Source organism: Chiloscyllium punctatum, chromosome X (assembly GCF_047496795.1).
Source record: "Chiloscyllium punctatum isolate Juve2018m chromosome X, sChiPun1.3, whole genome shotgun sequence".
Lineage (NCBI taxonomy): Eukaryota > Metazoa > Chordata > Chondrichthyes > Orectolobiformes > Hemiscylliidae > Chiloscyllium > Chiloscyllium punctatum.
This window is the reverse complement of record NC_092791.1, coordinates 13,095,112-13,114,505: the sequence shown is the minus strand read 5'-3', so window position 1 is coordinate 13,114,505 and position 19,394 is coordinate 13,095,112. Positions and strand designations below refer to the sequence as shown.

Sequence of the window (19,394 nt, the reverse complement as noted above, 5' to 3'; positions counted from 1 at the left end):
CCCTGGGGGTGGGGGCTGGGTGAGGATCTCCCCTGGGGGTTACAGCTGGGTGTGGATCTCCCCTGGGGGTTGGGGCTGGGTGAGGATCTCCCCTGGGGGTTACAGCTGGGTGTGGATCTCCCCTGGGGGTGGGGGGCTGGGTGTGGATCTCCCCTGGGGGTGGGGGCTGGGTGAGGATCTCCCCTGGGGGTGGGGGCTGGGTGAGGATCTCCCCTGGGGGTGGGGGCTGGGTGTGGATCTCCCCTGGGGGTGGGGGGCTGGGTGAGGATCTCCCCTGGGGGTGGGGGCTGGGTGAGGATCTCCCCTGGGGGTTGGGGCTGGGTGTGGATCTCCCCTGGGGGTTGGGGCTGGGTGAGGATCTCCCCTGGGGGTGGGGGGCTGGGTGAGGATCTCCCCTGGGGGTTGGGGCTGGGTGTGGATCTCCCCTGGGGGTTGGGGCTGGGTGTGGATCTCCCCTGGGGGTGGGGGCTGGGTGTGGATCTCCCCTGGGGGTTGGGGCTGGGTGAGGATCTCCCCTGGGGGTTACAGCTGGGTGAGGATCTCCCCTGGGGGTTACAGCTGGGTGTGGATCTCCCCTGGGGGTGGGGGCTGGGTGTGGATCTCCCCTGGGGGTGGGGGCTGGGTGTGGATCTCCCCTGGGGGTTGGGGCTGGGTGTGGATCTCCCCTGGGTGTTGGGGCTGGGTGTGGATCTCCCCTGGGGGTGGGGGCTGGGTGTGGATCTCCCCTGGGGGTGGGGGGCTGGGTGAGGATCTCCCCTGGGGGTGGGGGCTGGGTGAGGATCTCCCCTGGGGGTTGGGGCTGGGTGTGGATCTCCCCTGGGGGTGGGGGCTGGGTGTGGATCTCCCCTGGGGGTTACAGCTGGGTGTGGATCTCCCCTGGGGGTTACAGCTGGGTGTGGATCTCCCCTGGGGGTTGGGGCTGGGTGTGGATCTCCCCTGGGGGTTGGGGGCTGGGTGAGGATCTCCCCTGGGGGTTGGGGCTGGGTGAGGATCTCCCCTGGGGGTTGGGGCTGGGTGAGGATCTCCCCTGGGGGTTGGGGGCTGGGTGAGGATCTCCCCTGGGGGTTGGGGCTGGGTGAGGATCTCCCCTGGGGGTGGGGGCTGGGTGAGGATCTCCCCTGGGGGTGGGGGCTGGGTGTGGATCTCCCCTGGGGGTTGGGGCTGGGTGAGGATCTCCCCTGGGGGTTGGGGCTGGGTGAGGATCTCCCCTGGGGGTGGGGGCTGGGTGTGGATCTCCCCTGGGGGTGGGGGCTGGGTGAGGATCTCCCCTGGGGGTTGGGGCTGGGTGTGGATCTCCCCTGGGGGTTACAGCTGGGTGAGGATCTCCCCTGGGGGTTGGGGCTGGGTGTGGATCTCCCCTGGGGGTTGGGGCTGGGTGAGGATCTCCCCTGGGGGTTACAGCTGGGTGAGGATCTCCCCTGGGGGTGGGGGCTGGGTGAGGATCTCCCCTGGGGGTTGGAGCTGGGTGTGGATCTCCCCTGGGGGTTACAGCTGGGTGTGGATCTCCCCTGGGGGTGGGGGGCTGGGTGAGGATCTCCCCTGGGGGTTGGGGGCTGGGTGAGGATCTCCCCTGGGGGTTGGGGGCTGGGTGAGGATCTCCCCTGGGGGTTGGGGCTGGGTGTGGATCTCCCCTGGGGGTTGGGGCTGGGTGTGGATCTCCCCTGGGGGTGGGGGCTGGGTGTGGATCTCCCCTGGGGGTTACAGCTGGGTGAGGATCTCCCCTGGGGGTGGGGGCTGGGTGTGGATCTCCCCTGGGGGTTGGGGCTGGGTGTGGATCTCCCCTGGGGGTGGGGGCTGGGTGAGGATCTCCCCTGGGGGTTGGGGCTGGGTGTGGATCTCCCCTGGGGGTTGGGGGCTGGGTGTGGATCTCCCCTGGGGGTTGGGGCTGGGTGAGGATCTCCCCTGGGGGTTACAGCTGGGTGAGGATCTCCCCTGGGGGTTGGGGGCTGGGTGAGGATCTCCCCTGGGGGTGGGGGGCTGGGTGAGGATCTCCCCTGGGGGTTGGGGCTGGGTGAGGATCTCCCCTGGGGGTTGGGGCTCGGTGAGGATCTCCCCTGGGGGTTGGGGGCTGGGTGTGGATCTCCCCTGGGGGTTGGGGCTGGGTGAGGATCTCCCCTGGGGGTTGGGGCTGGGTGAGGATCTCCCCTGGGGGTTGGGGCTGGGTGTGGATCTCCCCTGGGGGTTGGGGCTGGGTGAGGATCTCCCCTGGGGGTGGGGGCTGGGTGAGGATCTCCCCTGGGGGTGGGGGCTGGGTGTGGATCTCCCCTGGGGGTTACAGCTGGGTGAGGATCTCCCCTGGGGGTTGGGGCTGGGTGTGGATCTCCCCTGGGGGTTGGGGCTGGGTGTGGATCTCCCCTGGGGGTTGGGGCTGGGTGAGGATCTCCCCTGGGTGTTGGGGCTGGGTGTGGATCTCCCCTGGGGGTTGGGGCTGGGTGTGGATCTCCCCTGGGGGTGGGGGGCTGGGTGTGGATCTCCCCTGGGGGTGGGGGCTGGGTGTGGATCTCCCCTGGGGGTTGGGGCTGGGTGTGGATCTCCCCTGGGGGTTGGGGCTGGGTGTGGATCTCCCCTGGGGGTTACAGCTGGGTGAGGATCTCCCCTGGGGGTTGGGGCTGGGTGTGGATCTCCCCTGGGGGTTACAGCTGGGTGAGGATCTCCCCTGGGGGTGGGGGCTGGGTGAGGATCTCCCCTGGGGGTTGGAGCTGGGTGTGGATCTCCCCTGGGGGTTACAGCTGGGTGTGGATCTCCCCTGGGGGTGGGGGGCTGGGTGAGGATCTCCCCTGGGGGTTGGGGGCTGGGTGAGGATCTCCCCTGGGGGTTGGGGCTGGGTGTGGATCTCCCCTGGGGGTTGGGGCTGGGTGTGGATCTCCCCTGGGGGTGGGGGCTGGGTGTGGATCTCCCCTGGGGGTTACAGCTGGGTGAGGATCTCCCCTGGGGGTGGGGGCTGGGTGTGGATCTCCCCTGGGGGTTGGGGCTGGGTGTGGATCTCCCCTGGGGGTGGGGGCTGGGTGAGGATCTCCCCTGGGGGTTGGGGCTGGGTGTGGATCTCCCCTGGGGGTTGGGGGCTGGGTGTGGATCTCCCCTGGGGGTTGGGGCTGGGTGAGGATCTCCCCTGGGGGTTACAGCTGGGTGAGGATCTCCCCTGGGGGTTGGGGGCTGGGTGAGGATCTCCCCTGGGGGTGGGGGGCTGGGTGAGGATCTCCCCTGGGGGTTGGGGCTGGGTGAGGATCTCCCCTGGGGGTTGGGGCTGGGTGAGGATCTCCCCTGGGGGTTGGGGGCTGGGTGTGGATCTCCCCTGGGGGTTGGGGCTGGGTGAGGATCTCCCCTGGGGGTTGGGGCTGGGTGAGGATCTCCCCTGGGGGTTGGGGCTGGGTGTGGATCTCCCCTGGGGGTTGGGGCTGGGTGAGGATCTCCCCTGGGGGTGGGGGCTGGGTGAGGATCTCCCCTGGGGGTGGGGGCTGGGTGTGGATCTCCCCTGGGGGTTACAGCTGGGTGAGGATCTCCCCTGGGGGTTGGGGCTGGGTGTGGATCTCCCCTGGGGGTTGGGGCTGGGTGTGGATCTCCCCTGGGGGTTGGGGCTGGGTGAGGATCTCCCCTGGGTGTTGGGGCTGGGTGTGGATCTCCCCTGGGGGTTGGGGCTGGGTGTGGATCTCCCCTGGGGGTGGGGGGCTGGGTGTGGATCTCCCCTGGGGGTGGGGGCTGGGTGTGGATCTCCCCTGGGGGTTGGGGCTGGGTGAGGATCTCCCCTGGGGGTTGGGGCTGGGTGTGGATCTCCCCTGGGGGTTGGGGCTGGGTGAGGATCTCCCCTGGGGGTTACAGCTGGGTGAGGATCTCCCCTGGGGGTGGGGGCTGGGTGAGGATCTCCCCTGGGGGTTGGAGCTGGGTGTGGATCTCCCCTGGGGGTTACAGCTGGGTGTGGATCTCCCCTGGGGGTGGGGGGCTGGGTGAGGATCTCCCCTGGGGGTTGGGGGCTGGGTGAGGATCTCCCCTGGGGGTTGGGGGCTGGGTGAGGATCTCCCCTGGGGGTTGGGGCTGGGTGTGGATCTCCCCTGGGGGTTGGGGCTGGGTGTGGATCTCCCCTGGGGGTGGGGGCTGGGTGTGGATCTCCCCTGGGGGTTACAGCTGGGTGAGGATCTCCCCTGGGGGTGGGGGCTGGGTGTGGATCTCCCCTGGGGGTTCGGGCTGGGTGTGGATCTCCCCTGGGGGTGGGGGCTGGGTGAGGATCTCCCCTGGGGGTTGGGGCTGGGTGTGGATCTCCCCTGGGGGTTGGGGGCTGGGTGTGGATCTCCCCTGGGGGTTGGGGCTGGGTGAGAATCTCCCCTGGGGGTTACAGCTGGGTGAGGATCTCCCCTGGGGGTTGGGGGCTGGGTGAGGATCTCCCCTGGGGGTGGGGGGCTTGGTGAGGATCTCCCCTGGGGGTTGGGGCTGGGTGAGGATCTCCCCTGGGGGTTGGGGCTGGGTGAGGATCTCCCCTGGGGGTTGGGGGCTGGGTGTGGATCTCCCCTGGGGGTTGGGGCTGGGTGAGGATCTCCCCTGGGGGTTGGGGCTGGGTGAGGATCTCCCCTGGGGGTTGGGGCTGGGTGTGGATCTCCCCTGGGGGTTGGGGCTGGGTGAGGATCTCCCCTGGGGGTGGGGGCTGGGTGAGGATCTCCCCTGGGGGTGGGGGCTGGGTGTGGATCTCCCCTGGGGGTTACGGCTGGGTGAGGATCTCCCCTGGGGGTTGGGGCTGGGTGTGGATCTCCCCTGGGGGTTGGGGCTGGGTGTGGATCTCCCCTGGGGGTTGGGGCTGGGTGAGGATCTCCCCTGGGTGTTGGGGCTGGGTGTGGATCTCCCCTGGGGGTTGGGGCTGGGTGTGGATCTCCCCTGGGGGTGGGGGGCTGGGTGTGGATCTCCCCTGGGGGTGGGGGCTGGGTGTGGATCTCCCCTGGGGGTTGGGGCTGGGTGTGGATCTCCCCTGGGGGTTGCGGCTGGGTGAGGATCTCCCCTGGGGGTTGGGGCTGGGTGTGGATCTCCCCTGGGGGTTGGGGCTGGGTGTGGATCTCCCCTGGGGGTTGGGGCTGGGTGAGGATCTCCCCTGGGGGTTGGGGCTGGGTGAGGATCTCCCCTGGGGGTGGGGGCTGGGTGTGGATCTCCCCTGGGGGTGGGGGCTGGGTGAGGATCTTCCCTGGGGGTTGGGGCTGGGTGTGGATCTCCCCTGGGGGTTACAGCTGGGTGAGGATCTCCCCTGGGGGTTGGGGCTGGGTGTGGATCTCCCCTGGGGGTTGGGGCTGGGTGAGGATCTCCCCTGGGGGTTACAGCTGGGTGAGGATCTCCCCTGGGGGTGGGGGCTGGGTGAGGATCTCCCCTGGGGGTTGGAGCTGGGTGTGGATCTCCCCTGGGGGTTACAGCTGGGTGTGGATCTCCCCTGGGGGTGGGGGGCTGGGTGAGGATCTCCCCTGGGGGTTGGGGGCTGGGTGAGGATCTCCCCTGGGGGTTGGGGGCTGGGTGAGGATCTCCCCTGGGGGTTGGGGCTGGGTGTGGATCTCCCCTGGGGGTTGGGGCTGGGTGTGGATCTCCCCTGGGGGTGGGGGCTGGGTGTGGATCTCCCCTGGGGGTTACAGCTGGGTGAGGATCTCCCCTGGGGGTGGGGGCTGGGTGTGGATCTCCCCTGGGGGTTGGGGCTGGGTGTGGATCTCCCCTGGGGGTGGGGGCTGGGTGAGGATCTCCCCTGGGGGTTGGGGCTGGGTGTGGATCTCCCCTGGGGGTTGGGGGCTGGGTGTGGATCTCCCCTGGGGGTTGGGGCTGGGTGAGGATCTCCCCTGGGGGTTACAGCTGGGTGAGGATCTCCCCTGGGGGTTGGGGGCTGGGTGAGGATCTCCCCTGGGGGTGGGGGGCTGGGTGAGGATCTCCCCTGGGGGTTGGGGCTGGGTGAGGATCTCCCCTGGGGGTTGGGGCTGGGTGAGGATCTCCCCTGGGGGTTGGGGGCTGGGTGTGGATCTCCCCTGGGGGTTGGGGCTGGGTGAGGATCTCCCCTGGGGGTTGGGGCTGGGTGAGGATCTCCCCTGGGGGTTGGGGCTGGGTGTGGGTCTCCCCTGGGGGTTGGGGCTGGGTGAGGATCTCCCCTGGGGGTGGGGGCTGGGTGAGGATCTCCCCTGGGGGTGGGGGCTGGGTGTGGATCTCCCCTGGGGGTTACAGCTGGGTGAGGATCTCCCCTGGGGGTTGGGGCTGGGTGTGGATCTCCCCTGGGGGTTGGGGCTGGGTGTGGATCTCCCCTGGGGGTTGGGGCTGGGTGAGGATCTCCCCTGGGTGTTGGGGCTGGGTGTGGATCTCCCCTGGGGGTTGGGGCTGGGTGTGGATCTCCCCTGGGGGTGGGGGGCTGGGTGTGGATCTCCCCTGGGGGTGGGGGCTGGGTGTGGATCTCCCCTGGGGGTTGGGGCTGGGTGTGGATCTCCCCTGGGGGTTGGGGCTGGGTGAGGATCTCCCCTGGGGGTTGGGGCTGGGTGTGGATCTCCCCTGGGGGTTGGGGCTGGGTGTGGATCTCCCCTGGGGGTGGGGGGCTGGGTGTGGATCTCCCCTGGGGGTTCCAGCTGGGTGAGGATCTCCCCTGGGGGTGGGGGCTGGGTGTGGATCTCCCCTGGGGTTTGGGGCTGGGTGTGGATCTCCCCTGGGGGTTGGGGCTGGGTGAGGATCTCCCCTGGGGGTTGGGGCTGGGTGAGGATCTCCCCTGGGGGTTGGGGCTGGGTGTGGATCTCCCCTGGGGTTGGGGGGCTGGGTGAGGATCTCCCCTGGGGGTTGGGGCTGGGTGTGGATCTCCCCTGGGGGTGGGGGCTGGGTGAGGATCTCCCCTGGGGGTGGGGGCTGGGTGAGGATCTCCCCTGGGGGTGGGGGCTGGGTGTGGATCTCCCCTGGGGGTTACAGCTGGGTGAGGATCTCCCCTGGGGGTTGGGGCTGGGTGTGGATCTCCCCTGGGGGTTGGGGCTGGGTGTGGATCTCCCCTGGGGGTTGGGGCTGGGTGAGGATCTCCCCTGGGGGTTGGGGCTGGGTGTGGATCTCCCCTGGGGGTGGGGGGCTGGGTGTGGATCTCCCCTGGGGGTGGGGGCTGGGTGTGGATCTCCCCTGGGGGTTTGGGCTGTGTGTGGATCTCCCCTGGGGGTTGGGGCTGGGTGAGGATCTCCCCTGGGGGTTGGGGCTGGGTGTGGATCTCCCCTGGGGGTTGGGGCTGGGTGTGGATCTCCCCTGGGGGTGGGGGGCTGGGTGTGGATCTCCCCTGGGGGTTACAGCTGGGTGAGGATCTCCCCTGGGGGTGGGGGCTGGGTGTGGATCTCCCCTGGGGTTTGGGGCTGGGTGTGGATCTCCCCTGGGGGTTGGGGCTGGGTGAGGATCTCCCCTGGGGGTTGGGGCTGGGTGAGGATCTCCCCTGGGGGTTGGGGCTGGGTGTGGATCTCCCCTGGGGGTTGGGGCTGGGTGAGGATCTCCCCTGTGGGTTGGGGCTGGGTGAGGATCTCCCCTGGGGGTTACAGCTGGGTGAGGATCTCCCCTGGGGGTTGGGGCTGGGTGTGGATCTCCCCTGGGGGTTGGGGCTGGGTGTGGATCTCCCCTGGGGGTTATACCCTGCTGCGTTCTGATCATTCAGCCTCCTCTCTCTCTCTCTCTCGCTGTCAGGTCACCGCAACAATATCCATTGTGCAGCCAAAGCCATCAATGAGGTCGCAGCTGCCCTGTACACCATTCACAAGAAGGACATCCGAGAACACCTGCTGGAATTCCTCACGGTAAGGCATACTTTGTGGTGTTTGTTGTTGTGGATTGCTGTTGGCTTGGGTGCTGTGTGTTGCTTTGGTAATATTCACATTTACCTGTGCTGTGGCCAGTGGCTATGCAGAGTGATGGTCGATGAAGCTGAGCAGGAAACTCTCCCAGTCGTGCGTGCACACGCATGTGTGTGTGTCTATGTGTACATCTGTGTGAGTATGTGTGGGGTCTGTGTGTGTGTGTATGTGTGGTGTCTGTGTGTGTGGTGTTTGTGTGTGTGTAAGAGTGACCGTGTGTGGTGTCTGTGTGTGTGTGTGAGAGTAAATATGTGTGGTGTCTGTGTGTGTGTGAGTATGTGTGGTGTCTGTGTGTGTGAGAGTGAGTATGTGTGGTGTCTGTGTGTGAGAGTGAGTATGTGTGGTGTCTGTGTGTGAGTATGTGTGGTGTCTGTGTGTGTGAGTGAGTGAGTATGTGTGGTGTCTGTGTGTGTGTGAGTGAGTATGTGTGGTGTCTGTGTGTGAGTGAGTGAGTATGTGTGGTGTCTGTGTGTGTGAGTGAGAGTGAGTATGTGTGGTGTCTGTGTGTGTGTGAGAGAGTGAGTATGTGTGGTGTCTGTGTGTGTGAGTGAGTATGTGTGGTGTCTGTGTGTGTGTGAGAGTATGTGTGGTGTCTGTGTGTGTGTGTGTGAGTATGTGTGGTGTCTGTACGTGTGTGTGTGTGAGTATGTGTGGAGTCTGTGTGTGTGAGAGAGTGAGTATGTGTGGTGTCTGTGTGTGTGAGTGAGTATGTGTGGTGTCTGTGTGTGTGTGAGAGTGAGTATGTGTGGTGTCTGTGTGTGTGTGAGTGAGTATGTGTGGTGTCTGTGTGTGTGTGAGAGTGAGTATGTGTGGTGTCTGTGTGTGTGTGTGAGTGAGTATGTGTGGTGTCTGTGTGTGTGTGTGAGTGAGTATGTGTGGTGTCTGTGTGTGTGTGTGAGTGAGTATGTGTGGTGTCTGTGTGTGTGAGAGAGTGAGTATGTGTGGTGTCTGTGTGTGTGTGAGTGAGTATGTGTGGTGTCTGTGTGTGTGAGAGTGAGTATGTGTGGTGTCTGTGTGTGTGTGAGAGTGAGTATGTGTGGTGTCTGTGTGTGTGTGAGAGTGAGTATGTGTGGTGTTTGTGTGTGTGTGAGAGTGAGTATGTGTGGTGTCTGTGTGTGTGAGTGAGTGAGTATGTGTGGTGTCTGTGTGTGTCTGTGTGTGAGTATGTGTGGTGTCTGTGTGTGTGAGTGAGTGAGTATGTGTGGTGTCTGTGTGTGTCTGTGTGTGAGTATGTGTGGTGTCTGTGTGTGTGAGAGAGTGAGTATGTGTGGTGTCTGTGTGTGTCTGTGTGTGTGTGTGTGAGTATGTGTGGTGTCTGTGTGTGTGAGAGTGAGTATGTGTGGTGTCTGTGTGTGTGTGTGAGTATGTGTGGTGTCTGTGTGTGTGTGTGAGAGTGAGTATGTGTGGTGTCTGTGTGTGTGAGAGAGTGAGTATGTGTGGTGTCTGTGTGTGTGAGAGAGTGAGTATGTGTGGTGTCTGTGTGTGTGAGTGAGTATGTGTGGTGTCTGTGTGTGTGAGAGTGAGTATGTGTGGTGTCTGTGTGTGTGTGAGTGAGTGAGTATGTGTGGTGTCTGTGTGTGTGAGTGAGTATGTGTGGTGTCTGTGTGTGTGTGAGTGAGTGAGTATGTGTGGTGTCTGTGTGTGAGAGAGAGTGAGTATGTGTGGTGTCTGTGTGTGTGTGTGAGTGAGTATGTGTGGTGTCTGTGTGTGTGTGTGTGAGTATGTGTGGTGTCTGTGTGTGAGAGTGAGTATGTGTGGTGTCTGTGTGTGTGTGTGAGTGAGTATGTGTGGTGTCTGTGTGTGTGTGTGAGTGAGTATGTGTGGTGTCTGTGTGTGTGTGTGAGTGAGTATGTGTGGTGTGAGTGAGTATGTGTGGTGTCTGTGTGTGTGAGAGTGAGTATGTGTGGTGTCTGTGTTTGTGAGTGAGTGAGTATGTGTGGTGTCTGTGTGTGTGTGAGTGAGTATGTGTGGTGTCTGTGTGTGTGAGAGAGTGAGTATGTGTGGTGTCTGTGTGTGTGAGAGTGAGTATGTGTGGTGTCTGTGTGTGTGTGTGAGTGAGTATGTGTGGTGTCTGTGTGTGTGTGAGAGTGAGTATGTGTGGTGTCTGTGTGTGTGAGAGTGAGTATGTGTGGTGTCTGTGTGTGTATGAGAGTCAGTATGTGTGGTGTCTGTGTGTGTGTGAGTGAGTATGTGTGGTGTCTGTGTGTGTGTGAGTGAGTATGTGTGGTGTCTGTGTGTGTGTGTGAGAGTGAGTATGTGTGGTGTCTGTACGTGTGTGAGAGTGAGTATATGTGGTGTCTGTGTGTGTGAGAGAGTGAGTATGTGTGGTGTCTGTGTGTGTGTGTGAGTATGTGTGGTGTCTGTGTGTGTGTGAGAGAGTGAGTATGTGTGGTGTCTGTGTGTGTGAGAGAGTGAGTATGTGTGGTGTCTGTGTGTGTGAGAGAGTGAGTATGTGTGGTGTCTGTGTGTGTGAGTGAGTGAGTATGTGTGGTGTCTGTGTGTGTGTGTGAGTGAGTATGTGTGGTGTCTGTGTGTGAGTGTGTGAGTATGTGTGGTGTCTGTGTGTGTGTGTGAGAGTATGTGTGGTGTCTGTGTGTGTGTGTGTGAGTATGTGTGGTGTCTGTGTGTGTGTGTGAGAGTATGTGTGGTGTCTGTGTGTGTGTGTGTGAGTATGTGTGGTGTCTGTGTGTGTGAGAGAGTGAGTATGTGTGGTGTCTGTGTGTGTGAGAGTGAGTATGTGTGGTGTCTGTGTGTGTGTGTGAGAGTGAGTATGTGTGGTGTCTGTACGTGTGTGAGAGTGAGTATGTGTGGTGTCTGTGTGTGTGAGTGAGTGAGTATGTGTGGTGTCTGTGTGTGTGTGAGAGAGTGAGTATGTGTGGTGTCTGTGTGTGTGTGTGTGAGTATGTGTGGTGTCTGTGTGTGTGTGAGAGTGAGTATGTGTGGTGTCTGTGTGTGTGTGAGTGAGTGAGTATGTGTGGTGTCTGTACGTGTGTGAGAGTGAGTATGTGTGGTGTCTGTGTGTGAGAGTGAGTATGTGTGGTGTCTGTGTGTGTGTGTGAGTATGTGTGGTGTCTGTACGTGTGTGAGAGTGAGTATGTGTGGTGTCTGTGTGTGTGTGTGAGTGAGTATGTGTGGTGTCTGTGTGTGTGTGAGTGAGTATGTGTGGTGTCTGTGTGTGTGTGTGAGTATGTGTGGTGTCTGTGTGTGTGTGAGAGTGAGTATGTGTGGTGTCTGTGTGTGTGTGAGAGTGAGTATGTGTGGTGTCTGTGTGTGTGAGAGTGAGTATGTGTGGTGTCTGTGTGTGTGAGAGTATGTGTGGTGTCTGTGTGTGAGTGAGTGAGTATGTGTGGTGTCTGTGTGTGTGTGTGAGTGAGTATGTGTGGTGTCTGTGTGTGAGTGAGTGAGTATGTGTGGTGTCTGTGTGTGTGAGAGTGAGTATGTGTGGTGTCTGTGTGTGTGAGAGTATGTGTGGTGTCTGTGTGTGAGTGAGTGAGTATGTGTGGTGTCTGTGTGTGTGTGAGTATGTGTGGTGTCTGTGTGTGTGTGAGAGTGAGTATGTGTGGTGTCTGTGTGTGTGAGAGAGTGAGTATGTGTGGTGTCTGTGTGTGTGAGTGAGTATGTGTGGTGTCTGTGTGTGTGAGAGTGAGTATGTGTGGTGTCTGTGTGTGTGTGAGTGAGTGAGTATGTGTGGTGTCTGTGTGTGTGAGTGAGTATGTGTGGTGTCTGTGTGTGTGTGAGTGAGTGAGTATGTGTGGTGTCTGTGTGTGAGAGAGAGTGAGTATGTGTGGTGTCTGTGTGTGTGTGTGAGTGAGTATGTGTGGTGTCTGTGTGTGTGTGTGTGAGTATGTGTGGTGTCTGTGTGTGAGAGTGAGTATGTGTGGTGTCTGTGTGTGTGTGTGAGTGAGTATGTGTGGTGTCTGTGTATGTGTGTGAGTGAGTATGTGTGGTGTCTGTGTGTGTGTGTGAGTGAGTATGTGTGGTGTCTGTGTGTGTGTGAGTGAGTATGTGTGGTGTCTGTGTGTGTGAGAGTGAGTATGTGTGGTGTCTGTGTTTGTGAGTGAGTGAGTATGTGTGGTGTCTGTGTGTGTGAGTGAGTATGTGTGGTGTCTGTGTGTGTATGAGAGTCAGTATGTGTGGTGTCTGTGTGTGTGTGAGTGAGTATGTGTGGTGTCTGTGTGTGTGTGAGTGAGTATGTGTGGTGTCTGTGTGTGTGTGAGAGTGAGTATGTGTGGTGTCTGTGTGAGAGTGAGTATGTGTGGTGTCTGTGTGTGTGAGAGAGTGAGTATGTGTGGTGTCTGTGTGTGTGAGAGTGAGTATGTGTGGTGTCTGTGTGTGTGTGAGAGTATGTGTGGTGTCTGTGTGTGTGAGAGTGAGTATGTGTGGTGTCTGTGTGTGTGAGAGTGAGTATGTGTGGTGTCTGTGTGTGTGTGTGAGTATGTGTGGTGTCTGTGTGTGTGTGAGAGAGTGAGTATGTGTGGTGTCTGTGTGTGTGAGAGAGTGAGTATGTGTGGTGTCTGTGTGTGTGAGAGAGTGAGTATGTGTGGTGTCTGTGTGTGTGAGTGAGTGAGTATGTGTGGTGTCTGTGTGTGTGTGTGAGTGAGTATGTGTGGTGTCTGTGTGTGAGTGTGTGAGTATGTGTGGTGTCTGTGTGTGTGTGTGAGAGTATGTGTGGTGTCTGTGTCTGTGTGTGTGAGTATGTGTGGTGTCTGTGTGTGTGTGTGAGAGTATGTGTGGTGTCTGTGTGTGTGTGTGTGAGTATGTGTGGTGTCTGTGTGTGTGAGAGAGTGAGTATGTGTGGTGTCTGTGTGTGTGAGAGTGAGTATGTGTGGTGTCTGTGTGTGTGTGTGAGAGTGAGTATGTGTGGTGTCTGTACGTGTGTGAGAGTGAGTATGTGTGGTGTCTGTGTGTGTGAGTGAGTGAGTATGTGTGGTGTCTGTGTGTGTGTGAGAGAGTGAGTATGTGTGGTGTCTGTGTGTGTGTGTGTGAGTATGTGTGGTGTCTGTGTGTGTGTGAGAGTGAGTATGTGTGGTGTCTGTGTGTGTGTGAGTGAGTGAGTATGTGTGGTGTCTGTACGTGTGTGAGAGTGAGTATGTGTGGTGTCTGTGTGTGAGAGTGAGTATGTGTGGTGTCTGTGTGTGTGTGTGAGTATGTGTGGTGTCTGTACGTGTGTGAGAGTCAGTATGTGTGGTGTCTGTGTGTGTGTGTGAGTGAGTATGTGTGGTGTCTGTGTGTGTGTGAGTGAGTATGTGTGGTGTCTGTGTGTGTGTGTGAGTATGTGTGGTGTCTGTGTGTGTGTGAGAGTGAGTATGTGTGGTGTCTGTGTGTGTGTGAGAGTGAGTATGTGTGGTGTCTGTGTGTGTGAGAGTGAGTATGTGTGGTGTCTGTGTGTGTGAGAGTATGTGTGGTGTCTGTGTGTGAGTGAGTGAGTATGTGTGGTGTCTGTGTGTGTGTGAGAGTGAGTATGTGTGGTGTCTGTGTGTGAGTGAGTGAGTATGTGTGGTGTCTGTGTGTGTGAGAGTGAGTATGTGTGGTGTCTGTGTGTGTGAGAGTATGTGTGGTGTCTGTGTGTGAGTGAGTGAGTATGTGTGGTGTCTGTGTGTGTGTGAGTATGTGTGGTGTCTGTGTGTGTGTGAGAGTGAGTATGTGTGGTGTCTGTGTGTGTGAGAGTGAGTATGTGTGGTGTCTGTGTGTGTGTGTGTGTGAGTATGTGTGGTGTCTGTGTGTGTGTGAGAGTGAGTATGTGTGGTGTGTGTGTGTGTGTGAGAGTGAGTATGTGTGGTGTCTGTGTGTGTGTGAGTGAGTATGTGTGGTGTCTGTGTGTGTGAGAGTGAGTATGTGTGGTGTCTGTGTGTGTGTGAGTGAGTATGTGTGGTGTCTGTGTGTGTGTGAGAGTGAGTATGTGTGGTGTCTGTGTGTGTGTGAGTGAGTATGTGTGGTGTCTGTGTGTGTGTGAGAGTGAGTATGTGTGGTGTCTGTGTGTGAGTGAGTGAGTATGTGTGGTGTCTGTGTGTGTGAGAGTGAGTATGTGTGGTGTCTGAGTGTGTGTGAGAGTGAGTATGTGTGGTGTCTGTGTGTGTGAGAGTGAGTATGTGTGGTGTCTGTGTGTGTGAGAGTATGTGTGGTGTCTGTGTGTGAGTGAGTGAGTATGTGTGGTGTTTGTGTGTGTGTGAGAGTGAGTATGTGTGGTGTCTGTGTGTGAGTGAGTGAGTATGTGTGGTGTCTGTGTGTGTGAGAGTGAGTATGTGTGGTGTCTGTGTGTGTGTGAGAGTGAGTATGTGTGGTGTCTGTGTGTGTGTGTGAGTGAGTATGTGTGGTGTCTGTGTGTGTGTGAGAGTGAGTATGTGTGGTGTCTGTGTGTGTGAGTATGTGTGGTGTCTGTGTGTGAGAGAGTGAGTATGTGTGGTGTCTGTGTGTGTGAGAGAGTGAGTATGTGTGGTGTATGTGTGTGTGTGTGAGTATGTGTGGTGTCTGTGTGTGTGTGAGAGTGAGTATGTGTGGTGTCTGTGTGTGTGAGAGAGTGAGTATGTGTGGTGTCTGTGTGTGTGTGAGAGTGAGTATGTGTGGTGTCTGTGTGTGTGTGAGAGTGAGTATGTGTGGTGTCTGTGTGTGTGTGAGAGTGAGTATGTGTGGTGTCTGTGTGTGTGTGAGTGAGTATGTGTGGTGTCTGTGTGTGTGTGAGAGTGAGTATGTGTGGTGTCTGTGTGTGTGTGAGAGTGAGTATGTGTGGTGTCTGTGTGTGTGTGAGTGAGTATGTGTGGTGTCTGTGTGTGTGTGAGTGAGTGAGTATGTGTGGTGTCTGTGTGTGTGAGAGAGTGAGTATGTGTGGTGTCTGTGTGTGTGAGAGTGAGTATGTGTGGTGTCTGTGTGTGAGTGAGTATGTGTGGTGTCTGTGTGTGTGAGAGTGAGTATGTGTGGTGTCTGTGTGTGTGTGAGTATGTGTGGTGTCTGTGTGTGTGTGAGAGTGAGTATGTGTGGTGTCTGTGTGTGTGTGAGAGTGAGTATGTGTTGTGTCTGTGTGTGTGTGAGTGAGTATGTGTGGTGTCTGTGTGTGTGTGAGAGTGAGTATGTGTGGTGTCTGTGTGTGAGTGAGTGAGTATGTGTGGTGTCTGTGTGTGTGAGAGTGAGTATGTGTGGTGTCTGTGTGTGTGTGAGAGTGAGTATGTGTGGTGTCTGTGTGTGTGAGAGTGAGTATGTGTGGTGTCTGTGTGTGTGAGAGTATGTGTGGTGTCTGTGTGTGAGTGAGTGAGTATGTGTGGTGTCTGTGTGTGTGTGAGAGTGAGTATGTGTGGTGTCTGTGTGTGAGTGAGTGAGTATGTGTGGTGTCTGTGTGTGTGAGAGAGTGAGTATGTGTGGTGTCTGTGTGTGTGTGTGAGAGTGAGTATGTGTGGTGTCTGTGTGTGTGAGAGTATGTGTGGTGTCTGTGTGTGTGAGAGAGTGAGTATGTGTGGTGTCTGTGTGTGTGTGTGAGTGAGTATGTGTGGTGTCTGTGTGTGTGAGAGAGTGAGTATGTGTGGTGTCTGTGTGTGTGAGAGAGTGAGTATGTGTGGTGTCTGTGTGTGTGAGAGTGAGTATGTGTGGTGTCTGTGTGTTTGAGTGAGTGAGTATGTGTGGTGTCTGTGTGTGTGTGAGAGTGAGTATGTGTGGTGTCTGTGTGTGTGTGTGTGAGTATGTGTGGTGTCTGTGTGTGTGTGAGTGAGTATGTGTGGTGTCTGTGTGTGTGTGAGAGTATGTGTGGTGTCTGTGTGTGTGAGAGAGTGAGTATGTGTGGTGTCTGTGTGTGTGTGAGTGAGTATGTGTGGTGTCTGTGTGTGTGTGTGAGAGAGTGAGTATGTGTGGTGTCTGTGTGTGTGTGTGTGAGTATGTGTGAGAGTATGTGTGGTGTCTGTGTGTGAGTGAGTGAGTATGTGTGGTGTCTGTGTGTGTGAGTGAGTATGTGTGGTGTCTGTGTGTGTGTGAGAGTATGTGTGGTGTCTGTGTGTGTGTGAGAGTATGTGTGGTGTCTGTGTGAGAGAGTGAGTATGTGTGGTGTCTGTGTGTGAGTGAGTGAGTATGTGTGGTGTCTGTGTGTGTGAGAGTGAGTATGTGTGGTGTCTGTGTGTGTGAGTGAGTATGTGTGCTGTCTGTGTGTGTGAGAGTGAGTATGTGTGGTGTCTGTGTGTGTGAATGAGTATGTGTGGTGTCTGTGTGTGTGTGAGAGTATGTGTGGTGTCTGTGTGAGTGAGTGAGTATGTGTTGTGTCTGTGTGTGTGAGTGAGTATGTGTGGTGTCTGTGTGTGTGTGTGTGAGTATGTGTGGTGTCTGTGTGTGTGTGAGAGTGAGTATGTGTGGTGTCTGTGTGTGAGTGAGTGAGTATGTGTGGTGTCTGTGTGTGTGTGTGAGAGTATGTGTGGTGTCTGTGTGTGTGAGAGTGAGTATGTGTGGTGTCTGTGTGTGTGAGTGAGTATGTGTGGTGTCTGTGTGAGAGAGTGAGTATGTGTGGTGTCTGTGTGTGTGAGAGTGAGTATGTGTGGTGTCTGTGTGTGTGAGTGAGTATGTGTGGTGTCTGTGTGTGTGTGAGAGTGAGTATGTGTGGTGTCTGTGTGTGTGAGAGTGAGTATGTGTGGTGTCTGTGTGTGTGAGTGAGTGAGTATGTGTGGTGTCTGTGTGTGTGTGTGAGTATGTGTGGTGTCTGTGTGTGTGTGAGAGTGAGTATGTGTGGTGTCTGTGTGTGTGAGAGTGAGTATGTGTGGTGTCTGTGTGTGTGAGAGAGTGAGTATGTGTGGTGTCTGTGTGTGTGAGAGAGTGAGTATGTGTGGTGTCTGTGTGTGTGTGTGTGAGTATGTGTGGTGTCTGTGTGTGTGTGAGTATGTGTGGTGTCTATGTGTGAGTGAGTGAGTATGTGTGGTGTCTGTGTGTGTGTGAGAGTATGTGTGGTGTCTGTGTGTGTGAGAGAGTGAGTATGTGTGGTGTCTGTGTGTGTGAGAGTGAGTATGTGTGGTGTCTGTGTGTGTGAGAGTGAGTATGTGTGGTGTCTGTGTGTGAGTGAGTGAGTATGTGTGGTGTCTGTGTGTGTGTGAGAGTGAGTATGTGTGGTGTCTGTGTGTGTGAGAGTGAGTATGTGTGGTGTCTGTGTGTGTGAGAGAGTGAGTATGTGTGGTGTCTGTGTGTGTGAGAGTATGTGTGGTGTCTGTGTGTGAGTGAGTGAGTATGTGTGGTGTCTGTGTGTGTGTGAGAGTATGTGTGGTGTCTGTGTGTGTGAGAGTGAGTATGTGTGGTGTCTGTGTGTGTGTGAGAGTGAGTATGTGTGGTGTCTGTGTGTGTGTGTGTGTGAGTATGTGTGGTGTCTGTGTGTGTGTGAGAGTGAGTATGTGTGGTGTCTGTGTGTGTGTGAGAGTGAGTATGTGTGGTGTCTGTGTGTGTGTGTGTGTGAGTATGTGTGGTGTCTGTGTGTGTGTGAGAGTGAGTATGTGTGGTGTCTGTGTGTGTGTGAGAGTATGTGTGGTGTCTGTGTGTGTGTGTGTGAGTATGTGTGGTGTCTGTGTGTGTGTGAGTATGTGTGGTGACTGTGTGTGTGAGAGTATGTGTGGTGTCTGTGTGTGAGTGAGTGAGTATGTGTGGTGTCTGTGTGTGTGTGAGAGTGAGTATGTGTGGTGTCTGTGTGTGTGAGAGTGAGTATGTGTGGTGTCTGTGTGTGTGTGTGAGTATGTGTGGTGTCTGTGTGTGTGTGTGAGTATGTGTGGTGTCTGTGTGTGTGTGAGAGTGAGTATGTCTGGTGTCTGTGTGTGTGAGAGTGAGTATGTGTGGTGTCTGTGTGTGTGAGTGAGTATGTGTGGTGTCTGTGTGTGTGTGTGTGAGTATGTGTGGTGTCTGTGTGTGTGAGAGTGAGTATGTGTGGTGTCTGTGTGTGTGTGTGTGTGTGAGTATGTGTGGTGTCTGTGTGTGTGAGAGTGAGTATGTGTGGTGTCTGTGTGTGTGAGTGAGTGAGTATGTGTGGTGTCTGTCTGTGTGTGTGAGAGTATGTGTGGTGTCTGTGTGTGTGAGTGAGTATGTGTGGTGTCTGTGTGTGTGTGAGAGAGTGAGTATGTGTGGTATATGTGTGTGTGTGAGAGAGTATGTGTGGTGTCTGTGTGTGTGAGAGAGTGAGTATGTGTGGTGTCTGTGTGTGTGAGTATGTGTAGTGTCTGTGTGTGTGAGTATGTTTGGTGTCTGTGTGTGTGTATGTGTGGTGTCTGTGTGTGTGAGTATGTGTGGTGTCTGTGTGTGTCTGTGTGTGAGTATGTGTGGTGTCTGTGTGTGTGAGTATGTGTGGTGTCTGTGTGTGTGTGTGAGTATGTGTGGTGTCTGTGTGCGTCTGTGTGTGAGTATGTGTGGTGTCTGTGTGTGTGTGAGAGTGAGTATGTGTGGTGTCTGTGTGTGTGTGAGTATGTGTGGTGTCTGTGTGTGTGTGAGTATGTGTGGTGTCTGTGTGTGTGAGAGTATGTGTGGTGTCTGTGTGTGTCTGTGTGTGTGTGAATGAGTTTGTGTGGTGTCTGTGTGTGTATGAGAGTGAGTATGTGTGGTGTCTGTGTGTGTCTGTGTGTGTGTGAGTATGTGTGGTGTCTGTGTGTGTGAGAGTGAGTATGTGTGGTGTCTGTGTGTGTGTGAGTGAGTATGTGTGGTGTCTGTGTGTGTGAGAGTGAGTATGTGTGGTGTCTGTGTGTGTCTGTGTGTGAGTATGTGTGGTGTCTGTGTGTGTCTGTGTGTGTGTGTGTGAGTATGTGTGGTGTCTGTGTGTGTGAGAGTATGTGTGGTGTCTGTGTGTGAGAGTGAGTATGTGTGGTGTCTGTGTGTGTGTGTGTGAGTATGTGTGGTGTCTGTGTGTGTGTGAGAGTGAGTATGTGTGGTGTCTGTGTGTGTGAGAGAGTGAGTATGTGTGGTGTCTGTGTGTGTGAGAGTGAGTATGTGTGGTGTCTGTATGTGTGTGAGAGTGAGTATGTGTGGTGTCTGTGTGTGAGTGAGTATGTGTGGTGTCTGTGTGTGTGTGTGAGTATGTGTGGTGTCTGTGTGTGTGTGTGAGTATGTGTGGTGTCTGTGTGTGTGAGAGAGTGAGTATGTGTGGTGTCTGTGTGTGTGAGTGAGTGAGTATGTGTGGTGTCTGTGTGTGTGTGTGTGAGTATGTGTGGTGTCTGTGTGTGTGAGAGTATGTGTGGTGTCTGTGTGTGTCTGTGTGTGTGTGAGTGAGTTTGTGTGGTGTCTGTGTGTGTATGAGAGTGAGTATGTGTGGTGTCTGTGTGTATGAGAGTGAGTATGTGTGGTGTCTGTGTGTGTGAGAGTATGTGTGGTGTCTGTGTGTGTATGAGAGTGAGTATGTGTGGTGTCTGTGTGTGTCTGTGTGTGTGTGAGTGTGTGTGGTGTCTGTGTGTGTGAGAGTGAGTATGTGTGGTGTCTGTGTGTGTGAGAGTGAGTATGTGTGGTGTCTGTGTGTGTGTGAGTGAGTATGTGTGGTGTCTGTGTGTGTGAGAGTGAGTATGTGTGGTGTCTGTGTGTGAGTATGTGTGGTGTCTGTGTGTGTCTGTGTGTGTGTGTGTGAGTATGTGTGGTGTCTGTGTGTGTGAGAGTATGTGTGGTGTC

At 56.8% G+C, this 19,394-nt stretch overlaps 1 protein-coding gene across 1 annotated transcript in view; it reads left to right on the top strand.

Annotated features, from left to right (window-relative positions):
• Nucleotides 1-19,394, top strand: part of LOC140471217 (nck-associated protein 1-like) — a 179,230-nt gene that overhangs the window by 105,581 nt on the left and 54,255 nt on the right. Inside the window, exon 24 of the mRNA XM_072567142.1 lies at nucleotides 7,639-7,748. Within this exon, the coding sequence (XP_072423243.1) occupies nucleotides 7,639-7,748 (110 nt within the window). The remainder of the gene's footprint in view (nucleotides 1-7,638; nucleotides 7,749-19,394) is intronic.